The 26,362-nt window shown below is 29.5% G+C and overlaps 5 protein-coding genes across 6 annotated transcripts; 2 read left to right on the top strand and 3 right to left on the bottom strand.

Annotated features, from left to right (window-relative positions):
• The first annotated feature begins 446 nt into the window (after positions 1-446).
• Positions 447-2,184, top strand: LOC124925144 (glycerol-3-phosphate acyltransferase RAM2-like). Its single transcript, XM_047465114.1, has 3 exons — positions 447-735; positions 813-1,161; positions 1,240-2,184. Exons 1-3 carry the CDS (start codon positions 470-472, stop codon positions 2,182-2,184), a joined length of 1,560 nt encoding a protein of 519 aa, XP_047321070.1. The 5' UTR covers positions 447-469.
• LOC124927117 lies at positions 2,158-6,188 on the bottom strand. 2 transcript variants are annotated; one of them, XM_047467466.1, is made up of 9 exons: positions 5,684-6,188; positions 4,931-5,011; positions 4,456-4,845; positions 3,845-3,980; positions 3,605-3,770; positions 3,169-3,297; positions 2,881-3,075; positions 2,651-2,779; positions 2,158-2,494 (listed from the first exon to the last, which is right to left on the bottom strand). In XM_047467466.1, the coding sequence occupies exons 1-9, from the start codon at positions 5,865-5,867 to the stop codon at positions 2,387-2,389; spliced, it is 1,518 nt and encodes a 505-aa protein (XP_047323422.1). In that variant the 5' UTR covers positions 5,868-6,188; the 3' UTR covers positions 2,158-2,386. The 2 variants fall into 2 exon arrangements, with proteins under 2 accessions (XP_047323422.1, XP_047323423.1); XM_047467467.1 differs by having other exon boundaries at positions 2,161-2,494; positions 4,456-4,824; positions 5,684-6,187.
• A 7,099-nt stretch (positions 6,189-13,287) lies between these two features.
• Positions 13,288-14,813, top strand: LOC124925145 (transcription factor BPE-like). The gene is made up of 5 exons (XM_047465115.1): positions 13,288-13,718; positions 14,029-14,196; positions 14,396-14,461; positions 14,579-14,647; positions 14,730-14,813. The coding sequence occupies exons 1-5, from the start codon at positions 13,344-13,346 to the stop codon at positions 14,811-14,813; spliced, it is 762 nt and encodes a 253-aa protein (XP_047321071.1). The 5' UTR covers positions 13,288-13,343.
• Positions 14,814-16,656: 1,843 nt separating this feature from the next.
• LOC124923667 lies at positions 16,657-17,652 on the bottom strand. The gene is made up of 2 exons (XM_047463633.1): positions 16,906-17,652; positions 16,657-16,800 (listed from the first exon to the last, which is right to left on the bottom strand). Exons 1-2 carry the CDS (start codon positions 17,584-17,586, stop codon positions 16,726-16,728), a joined length of 756 nt encoding a protein of 251 aa, XP_047319589.1. The 5' UTR covers positions 17,587-17,652; the 3' UTR covers positions 16,657-16,725.
• Positions 17,653-19,082: 1,430 nt separating this feature from the next.
• On the bottom strand, positions 19,083-19,812 carry LOC124925146. The gene is made up of 2 exons (XM_047465116.1): positions 19,336-19,812; positions 19,083-19,154 (listed from the first exon to the last, which is right to left on the bottom strand). Exons 1-2 carry the CDS (start codon positions 19,810-19,812, stop codon positions 19,083-19,085), a joined length of 549 nt encoding a protein of 182 aa, XP_047321072.1.
• Between the last annotated feature and the right edge of the window lie 6,550 nt (positions 19,813-26,362).

The raw sequence follows: 26,362 nt of genomic DNA on the forward strand, positions 1-26,362 counted from the left end.
CGCCGGGGTGGGGGGGATGGTTATAAATATATTAATTAGGATTGTGTAGGATCCTAGCTTAGCTAGCTAATTAAATTCATAGCTTCCATAAATGACAACATATATATATATATACATGCACCACACCATAGAGATATGTTAAAAAGTCAAAAAAACATATTAAGTTAATTAATTAATTACATGGGAATTCATTCATGTACGCCAACGACGGAGACAACCAAGAGGTATTTATAGGACAGAGAGCTTTATAGTAAGCAGTCTTTCTCAAAAACAACAACAACAACAAAAGAAACAGAGACAAAGAGAGCGCCTCCAAAATCCTTCATTTTTATTTTAGAGATTGTCGTCATTTTTCATATTTCTCAACGCCTGTTTCTTCATATAATCTTGTCCTTTTTCTCTTCTATATATATATACATCATACATAACCCTTAATAATATTTAAGACTAGCTAGCTAGCTGTAATATCATGGCAGTTCATCCATGCTTCCCGACCATTGAGAATTGCTCCTCCGTTGACCGCCATAACCAGACGGTGGTGGCCGACATGGATGGAACTCTTCTCCGCGGCCGCAGCTCCTTCCCTTATTTCGCCATCGTTTCATTCGAAACAGGGGGTCCTCTCCGCCTCTTCTTCTACCTACTCTGCTCCCCACTCGCCGGAATACTCTATTACTTCGTCTCTGAGTCCGCCGGCATTCAGGTCCTAATCTTCGCTGCCTTCGCCGGAGCCAAGTAAGTCCTCCTCCTCCTGCACTGCATCTTTCTTTCTTTCTTTATTTTCTATTAGTAAAAGATCTCTCTGCCTGCAGGTTGTCCAACATTGAGTCTGTGGCACGTGCGGTGCTTCCCAAGTTTTACTCAGACGACGTCCACCCGGAATCATGGCGAGTTTTCTCAGCATGCGGTCGCCGAGTGGTGCTCACTGCCAACCCGAGGATAATGGTGGAGCCATTTCTCAAGGAGTTTCTAGGAGTCAACAAGGTTTTAGGAACCGAGATCGGAGTTTATAAGGGACGAGCAACAGGTTTCGTTAACAAAAGTGGAGTGCTCGTCGGAAACAACAAGGCGAATGTTCTCAAAAAGACCTTCGGAGATGAGCTACCTCAGATCGGGCTCGGTGACCGACACACAGATTTCCCATTCATGTCACTGTGCAAGGTACTTGTAACATAATTATATATTGATTGAGCATGCATATGTTCAGAATGTGAATAACATTAAAATATTGTTTTTTAGGAAGGCTACGTGATTCCAGCAAAACCGACAGTGAAGGCGGTTTCCAGCGACAAGCTATTAAAGCCCGTTATATTCCATGACGGCCGCCTCGTTCAGAAGCCATCTCCGTTCGATGCCCTGCTAATCGTCTTATGGTTTCCTGTTGGCTTCATCCTAGCATGCCTTCGTATGGCTGCAGGCTCACTACTTCCCATGTCTCTCGTTTATTATGCCTTCTGGGCGTTGGGCGTTCGCGTTTATGTCAAGGGATCACCTCCCCCACCCCCGGAGAAGTCCTCCGGCGAAAAGACTGGTCGATCTGGAGTTCTATTCGTATGCTCCCATAGGACTCTGCTCGACCCCATATTCCTCTCCACCGCCCTCGGCCGTGCCATACCTGCAGTCACTTATTCCGTTTCCAGGCTGTCGGAGATCATTTCCCCAATCAAAACAGTCAGGCTATCACGTGACCGCGTTGCTGACGCGGCCATGATCAAGAAGCTTCTAGAACAAGGTGACTTAGCCATATGTCCGGAGGGAACCACCTGTCGAGAACCCTTCCTCCTCCGGTTTTCCGCTTTGTTCGCAGAACTGACCGACCAGCTGGTGCCTGTAGCAATGGTGAACCGGATGAGCATGTTCCACGGGACAACAGCCAGGGGTTGGAAAGGGATGGACCCATTTTACTTTTTCATGAATCCTAGACCTGTATATGAGGTTACCTTCCTCCCAAGGCTTCCCAAGGAGATGACATGTGGATTCGGAGGAAAACAGAGCCATGAAGTTGCTAACTACATACAGGGAGTGCTATCTTCCTGTCTTTCATACCAGTGCACTTCCTTTACCAGGAAAGACAAGTACAGAGCTCTCGCCGGAAATGATGGGATCGTGGCTTCCTCGGAGTCAGTCAAGGAGAAGAACACTCAATTCAATCACAAGGATAATACTAAAGTAATGGGATGCTGACCCTTCTTTATATATCTACCTAAAACCCAACCCATTGTTGTTTCAGATATTTCTACGCTATATTAATTCACAAAGAGAAAGAAGAAATAAAGATAGAAGATATTGTTGAATAAAAAATATCTATATCTATATACTTTTACATTTCTGTAAAAAAAAAAAAAAAAAAAAAAAGGTATTTTGTCTTTAAAATCGGATCGGAAGTCTAGAAGGATTCTTCTGTCTGTAGGAGTTGCTGATAATTTCCATAGTCAAGCCCATTCAATCTCACGCAACATAAGACTTGCTCAGGCAATTCTTCCCCTTTGTTCCCCTGTTTTGTGGCCATTGACATTGTCAGTTCAAATTTCCATTAAGAAAATTAAAGGTATTCTGATTTGAATAAGGGGATTTTGGTGATATGCAATATTGAAATAATCCCAGATCAAACTAAGGCCGATATATAGTTAAAGTAAAGAGTTTCACTTGCCTGAATGGTGAGGCCAAAGTCCAAGATACAGATCTTTAATCTATCTAGGAATACTTCAAAGCCTTTCCTAGATATGTAACTGAATCTATGCATGTCCAAGTCAATCTCAAGATAGCTCTCGTTCTCACCCTGCACAACAACAACAACAAAAATAATCAACAAATAGGAAATGATGTGAACGAATGAATGAATGGGATGATGATGATCGCAGATGATTATGAATAACCTACCAAGTAGAATTCATGTTGTGGACGCGAAAGCAATGGCTTCTCATTGTAAGCATGCATGATCTTCCTCTCTGCTGCACTTAGATGGAGGTCGTCCACATTTACTACACGACCCAATATCTTTAGCCTTTCCCTGAACGGTGCAATTGAATCAACTGGAAAGCTTCTTACTTTTTCAACTTCATCATTTATCAACCTCTGTTCCAATTGAAAGAAAAAAAAAAGCGTGATCAGATCAAACCATGTAAAAAAGAATGATGAACCATAAAAAACAGTAATCTGCCATCTTACTCTTATATGATCTTGAAAATAGGAGGGTAATTCTTTCGAGTAGCATTCATTTAACTTGAAATACAACACTATGCTCATTCCTTCTCCATCGGATTCGTTCTGGAAAATTGTCGCAGGATATAGTGGAATCTGCAGAGCCAAGACAAAATAAATAAGATAGAACAGAAAAGCTCAAAGAAACAATGAGCCTATTTCAAAATTGGTATTTCTGGATCATGAGTCAAATTAATGTTGTGATCCAGATTAAAGCGTATTTTTGTTGCTTTTGTATATAAATTATTTTCTAGTTCATGATCTAAATTGTATACAACTTTTGTGATTTCTTGAAAAATAAAAATACAAAAAAGCTGTAGGAACAGATGGACGACAGTAGGGAACTCAAAATATACTGAAAAGAAGAAACATAGCAGATAAATAGGAATCTTATAGAGTATACCTGAGCATTTACAACAAGAATGGGTGGGAGACTCCCAGTTGAGTTGGTAACATTAGGAAGTTCAACAAACCGAGCAATATGATCAATTTTACGTGGAGACAAGTATATGTCAACTCCAATAGGATAATATGCAGCATAGTTTGAAGCAGGTTCTTTCTTTTTGTCCCTGCGAATCAAAGTAAATTAATATTTGAAAGGATGTTTTGCTATGTAGAAGGGAAAACACGCATGCTATCTTACTTAAAGTAGTTCTGACCGCGGATCTTGAAAGTACAAGGATCAACATGCGACCAGCTATCGAGCATTTTCTTTTCTACTGGACAAAATGGAACCTGAGATCCAGCCAATGGTCTTTGCAGAGACATCTTTGAAGAAACTGCAACAGAAACAGGAAAAAAAACATCAGACAAAGAGCTGAGATTTATTTGACCTTCATTGATGTGGGATATTTGAGATTAATTTCAAATAACCCACTATCCAATCAACTATTGAATCATCATTCCAAGCATCAACCAAAATACCCTCTGTTTTTTTAAAATAAAAAATCTGTACACCTCTAATGTCTTTTTACCCAATTTTCAATAACCTACATCAAACAAGGTCTATAAGCAAAGTACAAGCATGAAAGAAAGTGAAAGATTAAAACCCATAACAAATCACTGTCTAAAATAGATGATCATATGTGAATTTCACTGTCAAGTTTCTCAGCATTTGGCTTTAACCTAGCTCTGTTCATCTAACGGTAAAACTTCAAAAACAAAATCTCAAGCTCCTAATCTTATGAAAACTTCAAAAAGTAAATGCAGTGGAGTCAGTTATCTATCTAACAAAAAATGTTTTAAGGTACTCACACATGGAAGAACTTGAATGCCCTTCCCTCCATTTGAAGGACATTTTTAAGGCAGCTTTTTTTGTTGCACTTTGTGGACTTGAGCTCAGTGATCTTCTCTTTTCAACAGAGGGCACAGTGGAAGCCAGACAAGGCAAACAGTTGTTTGGAAGAATTCCACAATTATCCAATACTCCATCCCTGTAAGTAGTCTCATCTAAAGAGACCTCATCTCGGAAAACTGGTTGATTTGATTCATTCGAATACCCCCTTTGTATTTGACCTGAGGAAGATGGTCTAACTGCATCATTTTCTCCATTATTAGCCGCATCTTTTGCAAGGTTCACATTTGGTACGGCCGCACCTTCAAATCCATGCGGATGTATGAGATCTGCAAACATCATGAAATTATCTTTATTGTGCACAATCTCATCTTCCTGTTGCCAAATCCAAACATGCAAGGAACACACACACACACACTTAAAATTGGTTCATACCTTCGGGCACACTTTTAAAGTCCTCGTCACAGTCGGACTCAAGAACTGCCTCAGAGTCAAACCAAGCCTCTTCCAAACTTCCTGCTCAATAAGCAACATTTTTGATAAATCAATAAAATGTGAACAAGAATGCAACACAATCATTTAAATAGAGAATATTTTGGTGAGAAAGCAAAAAACAATAGCAATGATATGGTAGTAATCTGTCAACTTTTAAGGTAGTAATCTGTCAATTTGTTTCTCTTCTGTTCTTTTGTTTTTGTTTCTCTTCTCCCTTCCTTCCTTCTGTAATTCTTTAAACATCTTTCGTTTTCTTTTTAATGAAAATGTAATCTGTCAATTTGGCATGCCAGCAATCAACAGACATCACTTTGGTTCTCACATAGATCAACCATCAATTTCTCCACCCAAATGGAGAGAAAACATCACAAAGATGAAAATTCTAGTTGATTGACCTTCCTAAATTGAGAGTTTACAGGTGAAAGTGAAATTATTATGAGCTATAACATCCATAGAAGAATTTAGCCAGTGATAATCTGTTTGCGGCCATGGATTCTGACATTATTATAGACTCTGAAGGAAGATGCAGGTTTTAAGAAAATTGCAAGTTAAATGGTAATTAACAAGTCGTATTTGTTAGGTTTAAGACTACTACAGGATGAGTGATCAATATCGAAATAAAATTAAAGCAAGCAAATTGATGAGCAAATCGGCAATACATATATACAGATGAGAAGAGATTGAAGGAAGGACCGTGTAAAGCAGGAGGATTGGCGTAGGATTGTTCGAAGATGGCAGGTTTAATATCCAAAGAGGTTTCAGACAAGCGAGATGACGCTTTGCGCTGAGTTGTCTTCTTCCGTCGGCGAGTTCTTTTCTTGGATAACTTCGATCGACCACCAGCGCAACTTTGAGGCAACGAGACGCAACCACCCATATCCCCTAAATGATAAAATCAATCAGAGAGAGAGAGAGAAGAAAGGTCCGAAAACTGCCGATCAAAAATCGCAATGATCAACTGTAGAGAGAGAGAGAGAGAGGAGGATCGGAAGCGAGCGAGCGAGCGATTGTATGCGAGATTGAGGAGAAAGGGGAAGAATCGGTCTTTTGAATGGTATCACTGGATGTGATTCTGCCTTAAGTCTTTAAGGGTACGTAGCTTCTTCGTTCGGCGCAGAGCAAAAGGAAGAAACAGAGAGAAGAAGAAGAAGAAGAAGAGATGAGAAAGCAAAAGAGGATTTTTCACCACTGTCAATCAAGGGGGACAGGCACAGAAAGAAAGAAAGAAGAATAAAAAGAAAAGAGCGTGCAAAGTCAAATAAATACTAAATAGGTCTTTTTTAGCAACCAAAAACATATTACAGAAAATAAAAATAAATAAAAAAAAGTACAGAATTACCCCGCCCGTCCGTCCGCGTAAACCATCCGCATTGTTATTTTCACACATTATAAAAAGTCAAAAGTTATATAATTCATTTTTGTTTTCTTGTTTTGAAGTGGAAATTTCCTATGGATTTCTTGCCAAATGTCACCTAACCCATCAAAAATAACTTACTTCTTTTCTCATCAAAACTTTATAATCTTTCAATTTGATGATTTTTTTTTAACTCATATTAAATAGATCAAAAGAATATAATTTCTCAATAATAATGTTTTATTTAAAATTCGAGCTTCACTAATAAATCATCTAACAAACTATGGGTAAAAGAAATTGATTGCCATACAGTTTTCTAAATAGATGGAGTGAATCGATTTATTTGTCGATTTAATGACGATCTAACTGTTTAACCTTTCAATCTAACTAAAATTTTGAAATATGCTTAATTTATTTACAATAAAGAGTTATACTTAAATTTCTATTTTATAGATAAGTTTTTTAATTATTTTAATAATAATAAAAAGTAATATAAAAAACTAACATGACATTCCATCCCATCACTCTCATTTTTATTAAATATTAAATTCTGACATTTAACTATCTATTATAATACACTTTGTATTTAAAAAATATATAATAATAATAATAAAAGTCTTATTTATTTTATATTAATTTATACATAGTTTATTATTATTATTAATGTTATTTGAACATAATAATTTCATGTATGATTGTATTATTTAATAATAAATTTTGTTTGACAAATGAGCAAATCAATAAACTAAAGTTGACTATTGGATATCATTCACAATTTAATTAAAGAATTATATCATTTAAATGATCATACAAAATACAATATATATATATATATATATAATCCTTTATTTAATAGCTTATTTTTTTAGTAGTCAAAATAAAACTATAAAATATATACAATTGGAATCAAAACAAAACACAAATAAAATAGAAAGTTGCACGATAAAGCTTTCAAAAATAACTTAAGATACACAAAAATTATTAAAATATAATCAAACTGAAAATTGGACCATTTTAGTATTTGTTAGAAATTTAGCCGGTTGAAAAAGTCCATCAATGCATGCAGTATCTCGAATTTAATTAGGTTAAATGTTTGACCAAATTTGATATGTCAATATTTAGTTCTAATAATATGAATACCTCCTTTATATACATTACGAAGAATTCATTAATTTTTAGATCAAAACGCTCAGATTAAATATATCCTTACCAAGATTATGTTTGTATATTTACATAGTAAATGTTCATCTAATTAAGGTGTGAAGATGTAGATATGCACACTTTTTAATTATACTTGGTTAGAATTTTTCAATGAAAATGAAGATATATGATATTAGTATGGTTATTATAGGGGTCTATATTTTTAATTTAAAAACTTATAAAGTTATAGAGCACCCACCACCACACAAATAATATTAAGATATAATAATGCTTGTGGAAATGGGATATCCAAAAGCAAATTTATTCGGATAGTTTAAGGAGCATTAGCCAATGAGGATGGGGACCAAGCTGTTTTTAATTGGCCAATGCCAATACCACACGTATGCTTCACTAAATTCACAAGTTAACTAATAAAATAATATTCAACTATTCTAGCTAGTTTCTCTGTCAAATAATTCTCTATCACATATTTTATACATAGTTAGGCAATAACTAAATTAGTAATATATTTACTTTTTAACATTATTTTGGAGCGATTCCTCCATAAATATTAAATACTTATCTTAATTTGGAGTGATTCCCCAATCCCCATAATCAACAATAGTAATTTTATTTATTTATTTATTAAGATCATCTATTAATCTTGCATTTCTCTATGAAATGAAGGGTTATTTCAGATGGTATTGTACTGTTTGTAATTTGGGTTATGTTTGTTAAAAATTATAAGAATTTAAAAAATAATATGTTTCATGATGATATCATTAAAAGAAAATGACACTCTATTATGATATTAAATCATAATTTATACTAAATACAAATAATTAAAATCACACTAATATATAAATCATGATGCATAAAGTAATCTAGATTATTATCTATAAAAAAAACTATTTTATAATTTATACCAAACTGATAACAAATTTTGATGATTTGATCTGCTCCGGTTTCCTAGTAAACGACCTTTTTACTTCTTCTTGAAAGCAAGAAAATAAATAACATTTGAAGGCCCACCATATAATCCAGCCCAACACACAAATCCTATCCATCGCAGCCCAAAATCAGAAAATTAATTAACGAGACATCCTCAATATATATTATTATCCCGTGCATTTTTATAAGTATTAATATAAAAAATTGTGAAAAAAATATTACGGTAATAATGTGATAGCATTTTTAATTTTATTTTAACCGTTTTAAGTTTATGGGCGGGTCAACCCACAATCAGACTCAGATATCTATTTACTCTCACATTACAGAACGAACGATCTCTAAAATAATTGATACAGTTTGATTCCTCAACTCAATTAGTTTGACCTCTGGAGTCCACTTCTTCTCCATACTACGAGTGAAAGAGAAAATATAAAGACTACCATTAAAATAGCCCAAACGAGAATGTCCCCTATCTCTATAAATATGACGGAATTCTTCCATTATTGCTCACTAATAATAGTGAAATCTATAGCGCAAAGTAAAATGAGAATTATGTTTGGTTAAAAACTATTGATGAACCACCACGTTCATCAAATTTAGTGTTCAATTGAAAATATAAAAGTTATTAGTCTAGTTGGTTAAAGGGTTTTATTTATTATGTTATGTTGCAAGTTCGAACCATACCTATAGCATTTTTAATTTTAAATTTATGGGCGAATCAACCCACAATCCGACCCAAATATCCATTTACTCTCACATATACCGACCCAAATATCCATTTACTCTCACATATATATCCAAATTAACCACAGCTCTGATCCGGACACTTTAAAAATTAAGCATAATTATATATATATATATATATATATATATATATATATTAGTTAATTAAAAAGTTGAACTTATATTGTTAAAATGTCTCGCCCGCGTTCATCAAGTTTGGTGTTGAATTTAAAATATAAAGTGTTATTAGTCTAGTCGGTTAAAGGGTTGTACTTGTTTTGTTAGGTTGCAAGTTTGAACCATACCTATAACAATTTTAAATTTATTTTTAACCGTTTTAAGTTTATGGGCGGGTCAACCCACAATCCGACTTAAATATCCATTTACTTTTATCCAAATTAACCACAACACTCGACCCGACAATACGGACACTTTGAAATTAAACATCATTATATATATATATATATTAGTTAGTTAAAAAGTTGAAATTATGTTGTTAAAATGTCCCGAGTTCATTACATTTGGTGTTAAATTTAAAATATAAAGTGTTATTAGTCTAGTCGGTTATAGGGTTGTACTTTTTTTTGTTAAGTTGCAAGTTCGAACCATATCTATAACATTTATAATTTTAATTTTAACAATTTTAAGTTTATGGACGGGTCAACCTACAATTCGACCCAAGTATTGATTTACTCTCACATATATTCAAATTAACCACAACTCTCATCCGAACATTTTAAAAATTAAGCATCATTATATATATATTAATTAATTAAAAAGTTGAACTTATATTGTTAAAATGTCTCACGTTCATCAAATTTGGTGTTGAATTTAAAATATAAAGTGTTATTAGTCTAGTTGGTTAAAGGGTTGTACTTGTTTTTGTTAGTTTGCAAGTTTGAACTATACCTATAACATTTTTAATTTTATTTTTAATCGTTTTAATTTTATGAGCGGGTCAACCCACAATTCGACCTAATTATCTATTTACTCTCACATATATATTCAAATTAACCAAAACTCTCGATCCGACAATCCGAACATTTTAAAAATTAAGCATCATTTTATATATATATATATATATATATATATATATATATATATATATATATATATATTAGTTAAAAAGTTGAACTTATAATGTTAAAATGTCTCGCGTTCATTAACTTTGGTGATGAATTTAAAATATAATGTGTTATTAGCCTAGTCGGTTAAAGGATTGCACTTGTTTTGTTAGGTTGCAAGTTTAAACCATACATATAACATTTTTAATTTTATTTTTAACCGTTTTAAGTTTATGGGCGGGTCAACTCACAATCCGACTCAAGTATCCATTACTCTCAAATATACATATTCAAATTAACTAGAGCTCTCGACCCGGCAATCCGTACACTTTAAAAATTATGCGTCATTATATATATAGAGATTACGGGTTAAAGTCATTAATCCTTTGGCGATCAAACTATGGTCTGGTTCAATGTGTGACTTATTTGAATTAATTTCAAATTAGTAGAAAAAAATTAATTTCAAATAAAATAGTGTTACATAATTCAAATTATTAATCAAAATAATTATTTTTTAATATAAATATATACTTGTAATAGTTTTCACCTGATAACCCCAAATAATTCAATTTTCAATAACATAAATGGAACAATATAATTTTCAAATAACTCAAAACTGATGCATAAAGACTTTTTCTCTTTCGCTTTATTGAAGGTATTATGTTTTGTTGTTGGATCTTTTTGCTAGAGAGAAATAGATGGAAGAACCTTTAACAACGAGTTTGACAATGAGGCTGGTCGAGACTAGTCTAATTAAATTAAGCTCATGACTTTGGTGAAATCAGTCATTTTTGTATTTTTGTTTGATTGATCCGAGTTATTCATTTTTTTTTTATTTGTCTATGCTTGTTATTGAACTTACTTGATTTTATTTTGATTAGTTTTAGTTGTACTAGTCTAGTGATGACACTTTCTCACAATATACTCATAGTAAAATTAACTAATTAATTTTTTTAAAGATATTTTAAAAAATATATTTTAAAAAGTTGTGGTTGTGTTGCAAATAATCTTTTCCTATTTAAAGCAATTAACTACTGATTTCTCCTTCTACCTTTTTTTTTTTCAAAATTTGTAAAACCACGGAAAACCGACAAAAACATTGAGTGAAAAAACACTCATAAACAAAAAGACAAACTAAACTAGGAAGAAAAACAAATTGAATCCCAAAACTATAAAAGCAACAATTATAGCATGCAAATTATACATTGGCTAACGTTTTGTATACAAAGAGACTTGAAATTGTTATCTCAAAAGAATTTTGCATTTGTATAACTTTTTAGTATATTATTTTTCACTTAAGTTTGTAAATATTTATAAATTTTCTAATCTCCCCTGTCATATTTTAATCCGTGGAGATAGTTTTTGTTGTTGTCGTCGTGTAGGGTCTATCAACTCACTCAGAAGTATTCGGAATGAATGGAAATGAAAGATAGATTCGATAAATGTTTTACAGCTCGAGAATCACGTGCTTAATTTGACAGCAAGTTTTAATTAATAAATAGTGGAGAGTGGTACTAAAGCAGCTGGCAGCTGATTCTCCATAACTGTAAATAAAACGAAGAGGATTAATAATTAATAATTAATAATTAATAATAATTTGGTGTATGTCGTCTTCATCTTGGTTCAATCGATCACGTGGTGAATGAATAAATATAAAAAATAATAACAGTGAGTGAGTGAGTGGATATGGGGTGGGGTGGGACCGATGATGAGTAGGACTATGATTGTTTTAAGGAAGAGGGTAGAGATCTTTTAGATGGAGATGGTACTTGTCGGACTTTAAAAGATAATCTTAAAACCGGCAACTGTTGGTGGTGGGGGCTACCCGCTGCTGCCGGCCGGTTAACTTATCACTCTTTGATTGCTACTGCTGCCCAACCCAACTTCAAACTGTATCAGTATGTGTGTTAGGCCATCATCGAATTCCCTCATTAATTAATCTATTACTAATATCCTTTTTCCTTTTTTAAAACATAATCACATAAAAACCCCCCCTATCCAATATAAGTTATGGACAAAATCAAGTTATGTTATTTTCATTTGTACAAGTTTAAATCAAAACAAAAAATTACATCCTCTCAATTAGAACAACAACCATTGTAGTCATCTTAGATCCCAAATATACACTCGAGAAAGATGATATTATAAGTTCAAGAAAGTGAGGAGATAAATTATTTATTTAATGATTTTAACTTTTCCTCTTCTTCTTATAAGGGATGTCTGATTTTAAGCTTTAGTGTTAAAGAAGTACATTTGGGGTGGTTTGTTATCGATCTATTTGGTTTGCCTTGTCTTGTTTGGATTATGCATAATTGTATCTGTAAATTGATATTATCTTAAGAAGAATACAAACTAATATAAGTATTTTGAATCTGAATTAATGTTTAGTAAATAATTGAGCCAACTTGATTATAAAACACTAATATAACTGTTATAACCACTTATTATATTATATTTTAGAATATAAATAAATAAGAATAATTTGATTACTTTTCATATAAACTAGTATATTTAGTTAATTATTTTTTGTTTACATATTTCACAAATATAATTTAATTGTGCAAAGTATAAGGATTAGTCAACATATTATGCATGATATCAGCAACACTTGATCATAAGAAAAAGATTGCACTAAATTATAAAATTATTTGTTTTAAGCATAAATTAATTTAAATTGATGATAATTAAGGTATAAGACAGCTTGAAGTTGGAAGATTTCAATTAACATGAAGCTGGTGGGATTGTGAGGAGGCATAATAAGTAAGTAAGTGTGTAGATGATTAATTAATTAGGGTATAGGAAGTGTTTGTTTAATTAATGATTATGATGATTAATGTATTAAATCCAATTATAGCAATGTTTTAGGAATGATTAAGAAGATGTAAGCTTGATGGGTTGGAATATATTTAGCGTAGTAGGTTTTAGAGGCTGAGATATTCGGCCACATATATACAAGAAGAAGAAGAAGAAGAAGAACTCTGTTCTCATCAGTTCCATTCCAGTTCCTCCGAAATCATCAATACTAACAGATCGAACTGGTGTTGGACTTGTAAAGGTCTTGTAACGATCCTGATTATTGAGCTTAAACCAAAGATCATGGTGATTTGCGTTATTCCTTGACATGGATCCATCCACGATAATCAACAACGGTACCGCATTTCAACGGGTGAATGCGCCGTCGTTCAATTTGGCGGATATTTGGCAGTTTCCTATGTCTGGAAGTGCGAATCTTAGAGAATCCGGCGCTGGATTGGACATGAGGAGAGTACAACAGTTCGAGCAGATCTTAGGTCATTTTACTCATGATAACTCAGATATAAATCGACGACTTGCCTCTCCTCCTGACGACGACGACGATGATACAGACTTGATTGCCATAAATCACAAGCTAGTAGTAGATCATACCACCACCGCCTCCAGGAAGCGGCGAGATGCGGCGGCATCTAGAAACGACGAGTCCGGGAAAGGTGCTTCAACTAGCACTGCTAATGGACTGGTAACCACTACTACATTCATTTAGATTCATTTTTCAATAACTTAACACTAGAGGATTGGAAATCGGACTTGTAGCCGTAATCTGTCAAACAGCAAATGTTCTTTGCATTGATTTTCTAGTATGCTAGCTTTTTGGTAGGTAGCTTGTTTTTTCATCATGGATTTGAATTGTAGCTGCTCGTATTTATTTAACAGTCCTTTTACCATATTGGTCAATCAATCAATCAATCAATCTAAGCTTGGTAATTAATCATCAACCAACAGCTAGCTAGCTTCATTTTAATGCTACAAGAACACTCTAATTTGGACAGAATGATTGTGATATTGGAAAACGGACAAAATCGTTGGGATCCGGAGGGGATGCAAATTCAAACAAACAAGCGGGAAAAACAGCCATGACACCAGAGCCACCTAAAGATTACATTCATGTAAGAGCAAGAAGGGGCCAAGCTACTGACAGCCACAGTCTAGCAGAAAGAGTACTAATTTCTCTTTGAACTTTTACCAGATAAAAATTTATCATGTACTTGTATTTATTATATAAGCTTGTTTTTTATGTGCAAAGTTCTTATTTGATTGATTGATGATGGAATTATGAGGTTAATCACTTAACTCCTCATCAAACATTAAGGTTTTAGTCTTCTGATTAGAACTGGTTTTGGTTTGGTTGGTTGACAGGCTAGAAGAGAAAAGATAAGTGAGAGGATGAGGATTCTACAAGATCTTGTCCCTGGTTGTAATAAGGTGGATGGGTATCTGTGAATAGCTTAAACGGGCCAACGCAATTTTCACAAATGACCAATTTCCCTTGCCACCTTTTTTGACCTGATAAATCTATTGTGTTGTATTGCATTGATTTAGGTAATTGGGAAGGCCCTTGTTCTTGATGAGATTATCAATTACATTCAGTCATTACAGCGTCAAGTTGAGGCAAGTGGTTTATTTTGATCAGTCAGATTATGCAATGTTGTTGATGTTTGTTTGGGAGGAAATGATTGACTGGGCATTGCAGTTTCTATCTATGAAGCTGGAAGCAGTAAATTCAAGAATGAACATTGATCAAGGAGGATTTGGTTCAAAAGAAATAGTATGTTAAAAGTTTATTATTAATTGTAGGAGACTTGAGTTAAAAGTTGTTTAATTGAACGGTGATGATGAACAGACGACGTTTGAGAGTGCAGCAGCTGGGGTGGGGTTTGGTTCACAAGGAGGAGGTCCAAGAGATGAATACGATAGGAATTCATCGTCACCAGAGTGGTTACACATGCAGATTGGCCACGGTGGTGGTGGATTTGACCGGACAACTTAGCCGAAATCTGTCTGTCTGTCTTTAGTTCTCATCATCAATAATAAATAAGATCAGGATCTTAATTATGATTTATATATAGCTCATTCCATTCCCTCAATCCATTAACTGCTCACACAATCCCCAAAGTAAGTATATTATGTTCAGCTTATTAGTTATTAGAGATCTACAAAGCAAATTTCAATTTCCATGATGGGTCTGATCAAAGCCATTTTGGAATCATGTATCAAGAACAAATGCTCCTTTTTGTAATATTGCTCATTCTAAGCCTTCTTTATATTATAAACACTTCAAACAACTCTTTTAAAATCCTAACAAGTGTTTTGTTTGGGCCAATACACCCTTACAAAACATATTTGGACTAAGGTAGTTAAAATATAGTTGTTAAATTTTTTAAATTATATGATTTTACAATTTTTATAAAAAAAAAACTAATGATTATGGACTATTTTATATAAATAAATTCAAATATAGAAAAACTATTTGCATAAATAAATGAACTTTTAATTTTATAACTATGACTTATTTTAATATTAATTATTTGTTTATTAATATTTTAATTAATTTTACGATTTAAAATAAATTTCCTTTTTTTCTCAACCAAAGTTATATTTCATTAATAACATAATCATAAATGTTCTTCAGGTCAATACAATAAATCTATTTGTTCCTAATTACAAAATCAATTTGATTCTTAATACTTTTTTTCCAAAGATAACTCATGGTGTAAGCTATCACTTTATGAATGAGTCAAATACCATCCTTAAAATTTGATGAATTGACTAAAAAATAATCCACTAAATATCAAAGTTAAAAGTTACGGCTACCTCATAAAAAACAGACAAAGACCTCGGTATAAATTTGGTTGAATTATTCCCAAATTAAACAACATCCTTAATAATTTTGCATAAAAAATATGGAAAGACTATGATAACTTGGACAATGTGCAGATAACAAAACATATTTAGGCTTAGTTTTTAAATAGAGCAGTATTTAAAAACTTGTTAGTTGGGTTGGATTTTATTTGCATATAAACAAAAAAAAAAACTCCCTATTCACTCTTATTTTTATCATCTAATATATCACTTAAATGATCAACTATAACAATATTTTAAATTTTTATTATATATTTATACCTTAAATATATTTTATTCAAATTTACTTTTTAACATCTTAATTAAACCAAGAATAATCCAGTCACATCCTTTTTACCAAACAAAAAAATATATTTCTTATATCGAAGTTTGGATGGTTTCTTATAGGATTTAAAAAAAAAAAATTATTATATTTCCTTCAAATTTTAAATTTATTAATTTGTTTTTTAAAACATAATATATTTTATTTTAACTTGAATTACAGATAAGAAAATAATTTTGAGATTATAATAGGAATATAATTTATTAGGTTTAATGAGACGCCTTGTAGTGTAAAAATTAATTAAAAATGCATTAAATTAATAAATTAGTTGCCTAGTTCAAGTCTTAAGAATTATAAGCGATAAAGGAAGGACCATGTTTGATTTTTAAAGTTCTATTTTAAAATAAAAAATATATATAATTAAATCAATGAATTACAACTTATTTTATTCATATAATGACAATATAATGAATATAGTCAAAATAAAAAAATCCTACACTCTGAAAAAAAAAAATTAAAAAAAATTGATGGTCATATCTTAGGGCTTGAATGAATGAATCAGTTATCAGAAGTTACGAGGACCGGAAACTTTGTATTTTCCGGCTGTTACTTGTGCTAACCCTAGTCCCGGAAAAAGATCCTGCATGAATCATCGATGAACGAAACAATGGAGTAATTAGATTTAAGAAAAAGATCTTGTATGATCAAGTTTAATTATTGATTGATTGAATTTACTTTTACTTACATCCAATTCGTTCTGCACAATCTTGCTTCGTTTCTTGGGTCTTTTTGGAGGCCGACGACCGACGATCGCCATGAAATCTTCTTCAATCTCACTATGTGATAAGCTAATTGAGAATCTCTTCTTTCCTTTCTGTTTCTTCTCATCTTTTCTTTCCTTTTTTTCATCATCATCTTGAGACTTATTATTACATACATCTACTTTCTTCGACCGCAAATTCCACGGCAGCCGCGATGATGAACTCGCATCTAACTGCACCACCACCGCCGCCGCCGCCGGCTTCGAACATTCCTTCATAAACGCTAAATGCATCTCATTCGTAGCACACTTCAAATCCGATATTATTTTCTCCCTCTCCGCACCGATACCTCCGTCTCCATCAATTCCGCCGCTGGATCTCAAACCGGAATCACCTGATCCAACCGCCGCCGGCGACAGCGACGGCGCCTTCTCAAAATATTTCGTCGTCGATGTCGATGCCGATTCTGATTCTCTCCCCCGATCAACGACGATGGATTGTATTTTAGCGATAGGTTTCCCCCTCTGGTTCAACGACCAAATAGGCCTCGAATTACCCCAAGTCAAACTCGGCGGAAGCATCATATTGTGAAGCTTCGATCTCGCCGGAGCCATCCGCACCTCTCCCTTTGGTTCTTTCTGTTGATTTTGATAAATTGTCATCATTTTCCGGCCGGCCGATCAGAGCAAACTTCTGTTGATCTATCTTATTACTCAAGTTTGGGAACTTTTAGAAGAAATCTATGTATGTATACAGTATATACACCGTGGGTGAGGCAGTTTTAGCGTCAATCCATCACAAAACAAGAACAAGAAAAACGAAAAGTAAACAGTTTGTACCTGGGCCTAAACTTAATTAAAAGACCCTATCAGGCCTGACTAAAAGCCCATTTACAGGCCCATAAGCCTGCCATTAAAAGTAGGATAGGCCGTTGGCATCAAATAACTTTTTATAAGTTTTCAAACAATTCCTTTTCTTTCAAACTATTACTTAAAAACGATTAATAAATTGTTAAAATTAAAAAAATAACATAAATCTTTTTATTAATTAATATCATTTTAAACATTTGTCAAACTAATTTTAAATTATATTTTAATGATGATTAAATAGACTAATACAAGTTAACCTTATATATATTCTCTTTAATTATATTTTTTAATAAAAAAAAAGTTTTTAAGTTTAATACATTCATGAATATATTACGTTTATTAAATATTAACAATATAATATAGTCATCTATATAGGCATAATTATAGCTTAATTAGATGAGACCCTTTCTAAAATCTTCATTTTGCATTTATAAAACATGTGTAAATTAAATTTCTATTAATTTAGTAGATATTATCAACTAATTTGCGCAATTTATTTTGTTTCACTTTTAAATAATGTTTTGTTTTATTTTAATCTTCATCTTAAATATTTTTTTATCATAATCAAGTTCTTACGAAAATAATGTCTACATGTTTATTTTTAATCAAGTTACAGATAAAAGATTTAACGATTACTTAATAGATCAAAGATAAAAATATGTTAAAAATAAATGAATGTATAATTTTTTTTTTATAAAAATAAAAGTTTAACTTAATATGACCTCAATACTTTTTAAAAAAATGTATTATTATTGATAAAAAAAAAATAGTTGGAAGGTAGTTTGACTTATTTAATTATTATTTTTAAATATTTTATGTATATTAAAAATTACATAATCATTTAAGCATAAAATAAAATTAAAAAATTCACAAAAACATACAAATAATATAAAGATAAGCCTTGAATATTTATTTATCATCATTAAAGAGTTCTACAATTTCTCTCCAAATAATATATTTCTAAATCATTAAAAAAAAATTGATTTAGAAAATTGCAGGAATAATAAATTTTGATTCACACATTATGCAACATAAATTGAACATGAAAATTGCAGGAATAATAAATTATCACATTTTGATTTCAAATTGGACATGAAAATTGAAACCCTAGGATTTTAATTTGCAAGAACATGAATAAAAATAAAATAAAAGAATTACAAGGAACATAAATAAGCATCCATCACAATTGTTATACAAATCACCATTGTTAAAAACAAATGATGTAGTTAATAATAATAATATACATCGATTACTAACTAGGATTCAATCACTTATGATTAGAAGTGGTGGACTTATCCATTCTTTCTGGAAACTTTGTACTTGCTAGCCGTTATTTTGGTTAATTCTAATCCCGGAAAAACATCCTACACAAACAAATGAACAATTAGTTAATAATTTGATGAATTTTCAAGTGTGTTTAATGACAAAGATGAACAATTGTAATTTGTATTTATTTATTTATTTTTGTTATGTTTAAATATTACATTAACATCTTTAAAATAAATTGATGGAATGATTAATTATATTGTTTGTTTGTTGACTTACATCTAAATTGTCTTGCACCTTCTTGGGTCGTTTTGTTGGCCTAAGAGGAGGACGTTGACCAGTCATAGTAAAGAAATCCTCCTCAATTTCACTTCGGGATAGAGAAACATAAATTTTATCCCTTTTAGTTTCAATAGATTTGTTTTCCTTATTATTAATTTTTACTCTCGTATTACCACCAATTACATCAGCATAGTCGCGGCATATAACTTTAGTGGACGCGGCTCGTTTCGGCCGGGAAGAACCGCCAACTAACTTCTCCGTCGGTGGAATATGCGTGACCTCATTCGAACATTGATTCAATTGCTTATCAGGCTTGATCTCGGACGTTATCTTTATACCTTCATTATCTATATCGCCATCTCCTCCTTGGTTGGCGACACCTAGTTTCTTTCCAGACATTACAAATCGTATCTTAATTAGCGGCGCCTTCTCAAGATTTTTCTTCTCTGTGTTTAAAGATCCCATCTTCTTCATTATTCACCAAAAATAATGAATAAATAAAATTGATGGTTGAGGTGTAATAACTAAGAAAAACTTTAAATGATAACTGAAAAATATAAAAATATCAACAAAAATACATACTAGAGAAAAAAAATTAAATTTATTGAAACCCTATTTTAAGGTCAAAATATCCAATATTCACGTGAAATATTATAATTTTGTGTTATTAAGAAAGAAAAAAATTAATACAATGTTAAATAAAAAGATTATATTAATTGATATATTGAATTAAATCATTTAGATATAATTTACCCATATCACATTATTCACCCTATTTAATATGATAATATATTACAAATATATCATTATATATTAAAACTCCTAAATAAACTCTATAAAACACAATTAATGAGGGGCACAATAAAATATACAAAATTCAGTGATTAACATTTCTGCTTATTAAATGAAAGGTCCCCTATTTCACGTGGAAAATAAAATATACAAAAATTAATTTAAAAATTATAAGTTAAAATATATGAGTATTAAAGGTGAACCCACTTAATTAAGATATTGAAAATAAATAAATTGTTGGCCTGGACCAAAACTTAAAATACCCTATCGGGCGTAAAAGCTCGTTTTCAGGCCCATCTGGCATTGAAAGTAGATAGGCGGGTTAATTTTTTTTACAGATTTTTTTGATTTATATCAGTGAGATTTAGTATGTATTTTTACTAATAATTGGGTGAAGAAATTTGGGAACAATGAAAGAGAGTATATAACGTAATTTGGTCCGAAATAATAAAATAATTTATTTTTCTTTTTTCTTTCTTCACACTTTAAAAAGTTGATCAAAGACGTAAACAAAATCAAATATCTTTGGTAAGTTTTCAAATGGATTATTCTAATAACAAATCGTTATAGATTTCATTTATTTTTCTTTCAAACTATTAAAATATTGTTTAATTAAAAAATAACAAATCTTTTTAATAAATTATATCAGTATACACATTTGTCAAAATAATTTTTAAGCAAACTTTAATGATAGATTAATCTTTTTAAAACTATAAATATATATATATATATATATATATATATATATATTTATTCTCTTTAATTATATTCTTTTCATAAAAAATAGCTTTTAAATTTAATAAATTCATGAATATATTTAATCTTATTACTACTATTTATTAACAATATAAAAATATTAATCTATATCAACATATTACATTACAATTTCTAGAATTTTTATTTTGCATTTAAAAAATGTGTGTAAATTAATTTCCATTAAGTTTAGTCAATATTATCAACTAATTTGTGCAATTTATTTGTTTCACTTTTAAATCATGTTTATTTAATTAATGGACCAATATAATTTGTGCAATTTAAAAGTTTTAATGAATATTACTTAATAAAGATAAAAAAATGTAGTATTTTTATTTATAAAAAAAGGTTAACTTAATTGTTGAAGTACAAAATTTATGACCTCAAGAGTACAATTTCAAATATTCTAAATTATTGTCAAAATAATGTTTATTGATTAAAAAAAAATAGTTGGAAGGTAGTTGGATTTATCATTAAATTTTCTAAATTTCTCTCCAAATTTATTTAATTTTTATGGTTATATTTAATTATTATTTTAATTTTTCTTAAAATTATTAAGTCAAAATTGTAGTCTTTTTATGTAATTTATTTTTAAATGATTAAATAAAACACACCTGAATTTTGATTCACACATTGTTTTTTAAATTTTAAATTTAATTTCTTTCACATTGAATATGATAATTGAAACTCTGGCATCTTAATTTGCAATAACATAAAAATATAACAAATGGGACCCTATATAATTAATTAAATAATGAATGATGCTTAATATTTTTTTGGATAGAGAGAGAATATAACCCTGGTAGCAAAATGGTCCACCATTAAATTATTTAAATATAATATAGATTATAGAGGTAGAAGAGGGATTTTGACCGGAAAGTGTAATCTCCCAACATTAAATAATTATATAATAATAAAATCTATTGCTCACGTATATAATTAATTCCTAAATAAAAATATTTACATGTATATAACTAATTCCTAAATAAAAAATATTTACACGCCAAGTCTCATCTTAATTAGTCCGTACTAATTTAAAAAATTGTAATTCATTCTTTTAAAGATTCCTATAATTTTTAGTGCCCAAATGAAATATTTGGGCGACTTTTTAGACTCAAATTTATTATTTCGCGTATGTGTGATTATAAATTAAAATTTATTTTCTTATCATATTTATATAATTTTTAAAATTTATTTTCTCATCGTATTTATATAATTTATAAGGATGTTTCTATCAGTTATTTTATTGGTATTTATGTGAATGTGAATGTGAACAATTATTACACTTTATATATATTCCGATAATAATTTATATATATATATATATAAATTCTTATAATCTTGAAATTCAATAACATTTTTTATTTCAAATTCGGAGAAGTTGAGAAAAAGTAATATTTTATTTTTTTAAGTCAAAATTTAAACATCTTTCATTATCCAAGTCAATTGATACAAAAACAGTAATTTTTAATAAAAATCTTGATTTTCCTATGTCAAAATTTCGAATTCTAGAGTACCCTTCTAGAAATTAATAAATAATATTTGAGGTCAAAAATATAATGGTGCTAGCAATATGTGTGATTATTTTTTTAAAGATTATCCTTGTGCGTTTTATGTGCATTGTTTTGCTTATCGACTCCCGTTAATATTAGTTTTAGCTATTGAAAATAAGATCTCTATATGACTTTTGTTTCGAATCTAACAACTATTTTCAATCTTATTACATCTTTAAAATGCAATACTGAGTTACAATCCGTCAAACTAATTAAATTGTTAATTCTACTGTTGATGGTGACGTGAAATGTGAAGAGGAACTAATTAGATTAGTAGTTTGTACTGAAGAAAAACTTAGTTTCAATAGTAAAAATATGTATACTTAGTTTTTATTATTGTGTTCTATTAATTTTTATAAATAAAAAATTAACTCGAATAGATCAAAATCCTTGTTCAAGAGAACATGGGTACACAATAAAAGGGAAACAAAAATCTCCCTCCAAAATGATAAGTACAATAAACATAAATAATCATCAATAATCACCAACAACCAATGAAATAAATAATAATATTATTATTATTAGTTGACAAATGAAGTAAATAATAATAATAATATACATTGATCTTAGGAATTCAATCACTTATCATAAGAATATTTTTTTTCATTCTTTTCAGAACCGCAAACTTTGTACTTGTTATTTTGGTTAAATTTAAGCCTAGAAAACTTCACGCATAAACAATGTAAAGTAACAATTAATTAATAAATTGATAAAATGTTTGTTGAACTCTCATGCAATTTCGCTTGATGATAGAGAAAAAGAAATTTCTTCTTCAGCTTTAGAATTTTTCATTATTCATCCATAGATTTTTTAAGCTTTTAATTATATTTTTGCATGGGAAACTATTGTATGACCGAGGGCAGTTTTAAATGTTTGAAAATCGGAGTTTTAAGTTATTGGGAACCACAATAAATTATTGGGCCTCGGTCTTTTCAACAGTCTAGCCTAATTGTTTGTTTTTAAAAGTAATGGAAATAAAAACTTCAAAAATTCTTTTTTATCTAATTTTTTCTAGTGATAAAATTACAAATTCTATATAGATTCAAAAAAATCTCCTGACTTGTATAGTTATATTCTAAGTAGAAGATCACTCCCTCTTATCTCAATCAATTTGAAAATTTATTAAAATAATTTAAAATTATCAAATTATGTTTTAAATAAATAAATTTATTAAATAATATATTAAATTACATAATTTATATCTAATGATGGATATTAAATTTTACATTAAAATGAAAGTGTTTTAATTCTTAACATTATGATAATAACGTATTGAGTAAATAATAAAAAAAATAAGATAGAAATTCATATAGACAAACAAAACCAACAATTTAATGATATGATAGCTAAGAAAATAAAAAAAAAATATATATATATATATATATATATATATATATAACAACAAAATTATGAACCAAAACTAGACTCAAATATGACATTACTAGTCACTTGTGCCTAAGGAAAAAAATTATACTAAAAATAATTAAATTAAAAAATAAAATAAAACTTCCTGAACATGACAAAAAAATAATTCCGAACATGCAAAATTTATTCGATTGGTCATTTTTTTAATTTATTATTATTTATTAAGTAGGAAAATAAGTGAAATTTGTTATCTTGTCTTCGTTATGTTTTTGTTACATGGATTATTTTTCTTTTATATATATATATATATATATTTATTTTTTCAAATATAATAATAAATTTTTTAAATCCTCCATCAATTATTAAAATAGTCAATGTTAAAAAAAAGACCTTAAGTTAGATTCCCAGATTCAAGAAATTAAAACTAATTTTTAGAAAGTTGTTAAAATGAATTCTAAAAAATAAATTTTTACATAATATTTTTTTTATATAATTCAATCAAATATTTAAAATATATATATATTTCATGATGGTGATGTGATAAAAATATAATACTTTATTTAATTTGTTGTTATTTTTTAACTTATGACCAACAAGAGGTTTAGTGTAATTGTTTTCGATGAATATAATATATATTTTTAATTAAATTGATAAATTCAAAATAATCCAAATATAAGACAATTATTAAATAAGTGCATTATTTAGAAACAAACGAATTAAATTATTGAGATGATCATACTTTTATGGTTTTTCATAAACATCATCTATTAAATGTATAGTAAGGTTATTTTATATTTTATTCTTTAAAGAATAAAAAAGAAAAAAACATATATAGAGACATCAAGGGAACCGGTACTGAGAGCCAAGAATCCAAGTGCTTAAGGAAAAATTTACCAATACTTCAAGTTTGACAAAGATTTGAATATTTTAGTGCAAAGACTAATTTTGATCACTTTAAAAAAAAACTGTCTACTTTGACCAGTTATGATGAATGAGAATTATTATTTTATATAAGTGATAACTATGATTATATAAGTTATAACTATAAGTTTGTTTAGTTTTTAAAACTTTTAAATTATTATATCAATAAATATTATGAAAACTTACCTACATTTAGGTGATAGAGTTATCTCGGGACTTTATAAAAATCACCTGTTACAGAATTTCAATTTACTTTACAAGGAGGGGGTAAGACAGTCAAATTTTAAAAATATATATAATAATAATTTAACTCTTAACCGAGATCCCGTAATTAGTGATCCTTCATGTGGAAACTTAAGCTATAGACTATCTAAAAAAGAAATTATCAAATATTTATTAATAAAAATTATGAATGATAATTAAATTAAAAATAAATAAGTAATGGTTATATGATTATGTAAGAATAAGATATTGGTTATATATATATTAAGTTTTGTCTAAAAAAAATATTGTTTGATTTAAAATTAATAAAAAAATAATATTTTAATATTTTTAAATGAAAGGAGTGATTGGATAGTTATAGGGAAAAATATAGAATTTATAAAAAAAAAAACTAGGTAAAATTTCAAAAATATTTCCATAAAACCCATGTCAAACACCCCCGAATTTTATTAAAAAATAGACAAGCTTGATTTTGTGATGTTGCATTAATTGAGGCTGGAACATTTGAGTTGTCTATCGCAACAATTTTAACTAAAAAAATTAAACTATTATTTTATCAATTATTTCTACCTTATCTATTTAAAAGCATTTAAACTATGTATAAATAGTTTGAAATGTATGTATAAAAGAATATTTAATTTAAAATATAAATAAGTTTAAATTAATAAATCGAACACAAAATTAATGTAGGTATAAAAAGAATACTAAATTTAAAATATAAATAAGTTTAAATTAATAAATCGGACACAAAATTAAGTCGTTTCGAAGTTAGGTAAAATAAAATAAAATATCAAATATATGTTTATTATAATTTTTTCAATTTTTTTTCTCATACTTTTTTTATTCACCTTCATCTTTAACAAATAAAAAATAAAAAATGTATAGTTTCAAAAAATACTTTATTTAAAATTAATATGTCTAAAATATTTATAAATATTATTTCATTTATATGACAAATTAACTAAAAATAAGAAAGATACATTTTGTAATTTTGGAAAAATTTCATATGGTTAAAATTTTAATAATTTGTGTCAAAATTCAAACATTTTCTAATAAAAATAAAAAATCTGATTCTATATAATAATTAATAGAAAGTAATATATAGTCTGATTAAATGAATAAATATATAAATAGTTGGAATACCTGCTTTAGGGGTCAATATAAAACAGTAAAACTATCATGCGCAGGTGTGCGCATGAATAGTGCGACCATCTTGACAGACACGGACACGTGTAAGCACGCCTTTGACTCGGCGGAGCCACCGGAGGGAGAAAAATCGATTTTGGTTTCCCTCTTTTTTTTAATATTTATCTCACAAATTTCATTTGAATTTCATTTCATTTCATTTGACAAAATCTTTATTGAATATTATTATGTATATTTTATATTGTTTTCATGTTACAATATATATAACTCTA

The sequence above is a fragment of the Impatiens glandulifera genome, chromosome 2 (assembly GCF_907164915.1).
Source record: "Impatiens glandulifera chromosome 2, dImpGla2.1, whole genome shotgun sequence".
Classification (NCBI taxonomy): domain Eukaryota; kingdom Viridiplantae; phylum Streptophyta; class Magnoliopsida; order Ericales; family Balsaminaceae; genus Impatiens; species Impatiens glandulifera.